This window comes from Austrofundulus limnaeus, unplaced genomic scaffold, assembly GCF_001266775.1.
Source record: "Austrofundulus limnaeus strain Quisiro unplaced genomic scaffold, Austrofundulus_limnaeus-1.0 Scaffold1613, whole genome shotgun sequence".
Lineage (NCBI taxonomy): Eukaryota > Metazoa > Chordata > Actinopteri > Cyprinodontiformes > Rivulidae > Austrofundulus > Austrofundulus limnaeus.
Window position 1 is genome coordinate 28,643 of NW_013954015.1, and position 7,026 is coordinate 35,668.

At 39.6% G+C, this 7,026-nt stretch overlaps 2 protein-coding genes across 2 annotated transcripts in view; both read right to left on the reverse strand.

Moving 5' to 3' along the window:
• Nucleotides 1-2,353, reverse strand: part of LOC106535911 (MKL/myocardin-like protein 2) — a gene marked incomplete at its 3' end in the record, with an annotated part of 30,547 nt that extends 28,194 nt beyond the window's left edge. Inside the window, 1 exon segment of the mRNA XM_014033059.1 lies at nucleotides 2,184-2,353.
• Nucleotides 2,354-2,832: 479 nt separating this feature from the next.
• Nucleotides 2,833-7,026, reverse strand: part of ercc4 (excision repair cross-complementation group 4) — a 10,104-nt gene continuing 5,910 nt past the window's right edge. The window contains exons 8-10 of the mRNA XM_014033056.1: nucleotides 4,511-5,162; nucleotides 4,184-4,296; nucleotides 2,833-4,095 (exon numbers count right to left, since the gene is read on the reverse strand). Of these exons, the coding sequence (XP_013888510.1) occupies nucleotides 3,356-4,095; nucleotides 4,184-4,296; nucleotides 4,511-5,162 (1,505 nt within the window). The 3' untranslated portion in view covers nucleotides 2,833-3,355. The remainder of the gene's footprint in view (nucleotides 4,096-4,183; nucleotides 4,297-4,510; nucleotides 5,163-7,026) is intronic.

Consider the following 7,026-nt stretch of genomic DNA (forward strand, 5'->3'; position numbering starts at 1 on the left):
GCCTGTAGTAGCGACCCGTGACCATGGATATAAACAGGTTTTTATAAGGTAAAAATAATAAAACAAGGTCTTTGTCTGCAATGATTAGACATGTTTTTTATTATTGTCATTAGTGATTATCTTAATTTCGGCTAAAAGAATTGACAAAATCCTACACACTGTGCCTTTAGCTTATAGTTTGACAATTGGTCAGTGCTTTTCCCTCACAATATCAATACTGAAATGAAAACATCTCAGAGAAAGACTGCAACAAATTCACCACAAACTTAAAGCAATCAGGGTTTAAAGTTTCATCTGTGTTTTAATGTGCAACATGAGAAAATAAGTTAAACAGAGTAACAGTTGAAGTCAACTTCTTTCAGGCTAATGACAGTGTTTGGGTGTGCCTGTCACCTCAGGCTGTTCTTGCTCTCTCGCAACCTTAAAAATAGCCCCAACAAATCCACAACAAGCAGGAGATCTGCTACAAATTCTTTTCTGACTGAAGTCTGAATCAGAATGTTGCAMAAACCATAAACAAAATTATTACTGACGTGTATTCAAGAGACATTTGAGGAAATGAGAACAATTGCAGTGTACACACTCTAAAACTTCCCCCTGCTTACTGAGGAAAAGAGGTCATGGGTCATCTCGACTACAAATAGGTCTGGATGTGGAATGCTAGCGATAAAGTACCCACATACATGCGGGTTCACAATAGCACGAATGTTGATTTAAGAGACACTGAACTGTTTCATTTAGTTTTGAGAAAATAAACTAAAATATTGTGAACAAGAAACATAGAATCCAGGCAGTTCTAACCTGGATTTTTCTGTGTTCAGTGTAAAGAAACATCACTGTCTGCGAAAAGAACATGTCAACAAACAAAAACGCCTGTTTAATCTGTTCAGCAAAAGTAAAGTTCAGACTGGGTTGTCAGGAAGGTGCCTTCAGGCTCGTGCTACAAAAACATCCAAATGAGAGTTTTAAATATTTGACTAAAAAAAGACTTTTAGTATTGTTTCTCAGCCTTACAAGATGTACATTTTGTTTGTGCCGCACAAAGCGTGACATTTAATGGATTTAAAAAGAAATTCTTACGCAGTGAGATTTTTTTTTGTCTTCAGCTGAAATTAGTTTTCTATATTTGACAATATTTTAAAACCTGAAGACTAAATGTGCAACAAATGGTGTTCGATGTATGCTTAGGACACATTCAAAAAAGACAAAGTGCTTTGTGTCAAACCACAGTTTTAAAAACAAAGCAGGTCCTGTCCAACAATGTCTGCTTTTATCTAAAATAAGGCAGAAATGATGTCATCACTGTAACCAAATGGGTAGTCAATATTCCGCTCTGTTCCCACAGACATGAGGTGGTTTCCTTCCTCTTTCCGTTCGTAGACTTTGCACAAATAAAGATGAACTAATGCTGCTGCTACATGCAAATCTGAACTCTAAATGATAAGTGGCTCCATTTTATCTTAGCTGACGATCTTGCTATAAAATAATACTCAGAAGGAAGATAGAGGGAAAAAACAATGACATATATTCAAAGCTTTTTCATTCAGTCGCATGTGGTRTGTTCAGGTAAACGCGGATTTCTCCATACTTTTCAGAAAAAGAAACCATGTTCTATGTGACAAGAGTAAATATGACCTGTTATGATTACACACCACTACAGAGCACAAGTGGCTCTTGAAGCACAGCATTATTAAAATAAATCAGTGATTATCCACCTCTGTAGGACTAGCTTTCAATTTTATTTTAGGGTATTTGTCCTGAAAATAAATAGGAGGCGGGGGGGGGGGGGGGAGACCCGTGCGCTAGCAATTTAGCAACAAGGTTTAATGTCAGTAAGCTTAGGTGATATGTCAGTCTCAAAAGTCACTGTTCTGAAGGAAGGTGGGAGTGGGATAGGCTAACACCGACTAGCTACTTAAAGTCTGACAGGTGAGACAGTCATGCCGAGTAATAAAGGCGGTGAGGCGTTTCCTTCGTGGATGTCATGTCTAGAAACAAAAACATGTCTTCTATTACAGCCAGACACTGGTCCGAGGTTCAATGTTTAGTCCTGCTGCCTCAGTGTACACATCCCTCAACAACAACCCCGTTTTCACATTTTCTCCTCCAGTTAGCTCGTAGCTGAAACAGGCTAACAGGCTAAAAACAAGTCAGCTCAGCCTCATATGTCCGTGCTCTCTTACCGAACAGCGCTGACTCGAAACCAGAACCCATCCGAGCCGTGGTTCAAGACATATCCATGACTGACGTAAGGCGAGGGATGTCGGAGACTACAGTCTTCTCAGGCTTTGAGACTGAAGTTTATTTCGCTGAGTAAAATGGCTGCGACTGGTCCAGCTTTCGGGATGCAGTGACGTCATGACGTCGCCGGGACAGAAAGCGCTGTGTGGGGCGTGGCGGAGGGCAGATTTAAACTTTTTTCTTTCTTTTATATACTGTATTATTTGCACGCCGTTGTAACATATAATCAAATCCCTTGAATTTTGACACTCTTACTTGTCAAAATCAAAATTTAATTAATCTAAAATGACATTATAATTCCTATATTATAAATCTAAAGCATCTGTTATTATTATACATCCCTAAAACCCAATATCTAAAATAAAACGAGAAAATATTTCCTGATTCACAGTATTTCATGTCTTACTTGGGTCTTACTGGCTGGACTGATATATGTACTGGACTGTATTGAATTATGAGTTATCTGCCCATTATATGATAATTAAACCTGCCATACCCAGCTCACAGGACAGCGTGTAAAGTGGTGAGAGATCAAACTTGGTGATCCATGATACTCTGTAATCTAATGATTCAAGAATAAATGTAGCAAAATTATATTAGCAGTTTTTAATAATTACTAAAAACAGTTTTTAAAACCATACATTTTTTTCATACTTGTCAAGATACTATTTGTAAAGAAAGCAAAAACATATGAAGCTACAGAAATTCTACAAAAGGTATAAAAAAGTCTCCACCTCCTGATCATTTCAGGCCAAACGGGGATTAGATAATTAAACATCGAATTACAGTAAACGAAAAGCGTTGATAATTTTTTCTGTTTAGATGTTCAAAAAAAGTTCTAAAACATTTATTCTGGAATACCTGGCAACTGTTAGATTAAAATTATTTTATTAGCAAAACCCCAAAATTGAAAATTATGCACATWTTATTTGGAAAGAACTGTACAAAATAGAATAGCAATGTCAGCATATTTTAGTTAWTTTTTTACAAATACATAATGCACAACTCATTTGATATCAAAGTTTTACTCTACAAATACTAAAGTAAAATATTTAACATTAACCTCATTTTAACAATTTTGAATGCACACTGGATGTTAAACAATAAATATATGTCATGATTGTTTGCTTTTCTGTGCAGGAGCAGGAACATCAGCAACATTATGCAGAAACTCATAAAGCAACCTAGCATTATTAGCATTCCCAAGTATTTCAGCTAGTTTGTTCTGGCTGAGTTTGGCTACATCTGCCAGGCTGTCAGCATGTTTTATCAGAGCTCTGCAGTTTTTCGTACTGACCCCCGGCATTTTTAACAGGAAGTCATACGGCCCAGGGTTGTAGAGGTCAGCTGACTCAGCCACCGTGTCTGACTCAGCTGTGACAGCCTGGGCTGCAGAAGCATCAGGCTCAGGGCGGCCCTGCTTCAGTTCCAAGAAGAGTTCAGCTGTGGCGTGAGGGGAGGGGCACCACAGGATCCGGAGCCGAGGAAAGTGCAGCGTGAGCAACGTGAGCTTGGAAGAAATGTCATTCGATGAAATCTCGTTGCGGAAATCTCCGCGAGCCGTCAAGGAAAAGGGTTTCGACGAGTCGAACTCGATGAGCAGCACTGGTTTTCTGTAGTAGCGGGTCATGGAGAGGCACTGGGTGTAGAGGCGACCGCTCTGCAGCGAGCCAATCAGGTCACTGACGCTCTTACGCTCCACGCAGGTGTCTGGGGTCAGGATGTAGTCGCCCACTTCCAGGGTGACGGGCTCGATGTCCAGCCCGCGGCGGTGAAGCAGCGAGGGTAGCTCACTGCGGAACTCACGCATGTCCACGATGACTCGGGACGGCTCTGTGGACTGCTCCTGGCCTCCTGGTCCCACATGGAAACAAAACCTCAGCAGGACATTTTGGTGAATGTCAGAAAATAAAAATAAACCTTYAGAAWGAAATTCACGTGCCTGCTTTGCGGGTGTTGGTTGTGGCGTTGGCAGGCTCTAAACTCCTGGCCAGGTCTAGGTTGGTGTCTCCTCGCCCCTCCCTCTCCTCTGGGATGACCATTGTRGCTTTTTCTCTACAGAAACACACAGCAGCACCAGTAAGAGGCCGACACACTAAACTGGCCTTGTCTGAAGGAAAGCACATTGCTTACCACTGTTCAAGACAGAGATTTGATCTTAGATCATTAGATGCTGAGATATGAGAGTTCTATTTGTTTAGGTTCAATCACGATCCTGATTAATCTGTTAGTAAATGGAGTTTGACAGTAAAAAGGACACTTCTCTGACCTGATGAGATGTTCGAAGGCCTTCTTTTCCTTTGACAGCGTCGTCAGATACTTCTGTTCTTCTGTCGAGCCTCCGTAGATCAGGAAGTAMACTCGAAGCTGCTTCCCGGGCCGATTAGCTTTATAGATCTCCAGCTGGCGAACAAAGCTCAGCTCTGCGTCGTACAGTACCACGAAGCTGGGCTCCACCTCGTGCAGCACCCGGGTCAAACTATGTGGGTCGGTGCAGCCTTTCAGGGGGTGGATGACCGTCAGTGGCTCCTTCAGGACACCGTAATAAGCATCTGATGACAGATCGAGCTTCAGCTGCTCTTCCTCGCCTTCGTCCTCCTCGTCTCCACTGCTGCCCATCACCGCCTCCTCGGTGGACTCCTCTTGCCCCATCATCTGGGTCAGGGTCAGAGAGGGTCTGCTTTTGCTTTTTGTGGTCTTTGTGAGGTTTTTCTTTGCAGGCTCCTTTCCTTTGCTTCCCTTTTKGACCCGTTTTTTTGCCTTTTTGTCCGAGTCCAGTTCAAAGGCAGCAGCAGCTGAGGAGTCTCGTTTAGCGATGGTGCGGGTGTACAGTCGATTCAGCAGCCAGTCAGAGCCGTGTCTGATGCACTGCTGCAGCTGGGCACAAGTCCGGTCATCACTTGCACAAATCAGCACACGACCTGTGGGCGATAAGCTGCAGAGTGAGACACACAGGCCTGGTTATACTCAGAGTGTGACAGTATTAGTATTAGTAACTCATACAGAGGTACACAATGAGCCAAAAATATTTACAAAAACATTCCTCTTTAGTGGCACAATGTCTTTGTGGTGACCAGAATTGTAAAGTAAATAAGTACAAATACTTTGTTACTGTACTTAAGTAGGATTTTTCGGTATCTGTACTTTACTTGAGTAATTCTTTCTCAGCCTACTTTTTACTTCTACTTCTTACATTTTCACACAAGTATCTGTACTTTCTACTCCTTATATTTTTAAAAAGGCAAGAAGTAGAAAGTCGTTACTTTTTTCACTTTTGCTTGTTTTCATTCCAGCTTGTTGTAAAAAAATAAATACTATCCATATAAATTGTGCCTCCTAGATAGAGTGAATTTAATTGTGGTTGAAAGAGAAGTAATTATATATATAATATAAAATTCTGATATTGTTTGTACACAAACAAATCATGTCACACTCCAGTAGGACATCATCATTAAATAAAAGGACTGTACTTAAGAAGTATTTGCATTTCATGAATTATATTATTGCATTTGGCTGCAGCCCTCAGATAGATTTTCATTTTGGACACCCTTGATATATGTATATAAACTGAAACAGACCAGTGCATCCTAAATTTCACATAAATTAATTATCTGAATACAATACAGTCATTTCTGCAGTTTTTGGGGAGGTCACCTAATAAATGTCCTTACAGAAAATCTAACTGCTCATTTTAAATCAATACTTTTACTTTTAATATTTAAGTACAAAAATATCAGATACTTTAATACTTTTACTCAAGTAATATACCTAAAGGAGACTTTAATTTTTCCCAAAGTAATTTTTTGGTAAGATACTTGTACTTTACTCAAGTATCACTTAGTGGTACTTTGAACAACACTGGTGGTGACCTCTTCTGTTCAAGAAGAGAACTGCAAATGTTCACTATTAAACCAAGTATTACAAAGATCTGTTACCTTTGACTTAGTTTACTTTGCTGCATTTAATCATGAATACAACATACAGAACCCTATAAAAGTAGTGATAATTACACATTATCAAAAACAAAAAGAACACATTATGCCTCCTATTAGACACAAATAATATTTTGACAGCTCTGACTTGCCAAATTTTTTAAACCAATTTTATTTTCACTTTCATCATTTTGTATTTAAGTGCTTGTAGTTTTAACTGTCTTGAGTGTTTATAGAAATGGTTTTCACCAGTTTCTGTAGATACCAAACATGTCTATGTTTAACGAAAAGAACTTTGAGTAAGTAGAAAACCGGAGCTTTGGGTTTAAGAGATGAATGAACAAATAGGCGGGCCGAACTTTGGTCACTCCGGCCCGCGGGCCGCCAGTTGAATAGCCCTGCATTAAGCTGTTTACAGTATCACACTAAAGTGAGTACACCCCTCATATTGTTTTTTATAATACAAAAAAACTTTGAAAATGCAGACATGGATACAGGAGTTCAATCAATTTGAATCCATTTGTGTGATTTAAACGCAGCCATGAGGCCCTGATGAATGAAGTGCTCATCAAACCTCTGTCATTTAAAAACACTTTATGACTAAAGACAAACCAAAGTGTTCACAGCAAGTAATACCTGCTTTAGCTTCAGTAACTGACCTGACTTCATCTGCAGCTGTGTACAGTACATGACTGTACTGTACATGTTCAGAGCTTCAGGGCAAAAGCTATCTGTGCTGAGAACAACTTTAAGGGAATGATAAAGGTAAATTTGTTGGAAATRTGTAAATGAATAATGTATTAAGTGTTGCTCAAGGAGTTAAACTTTTATTATTTTTCTTTTTTTTTTTTGT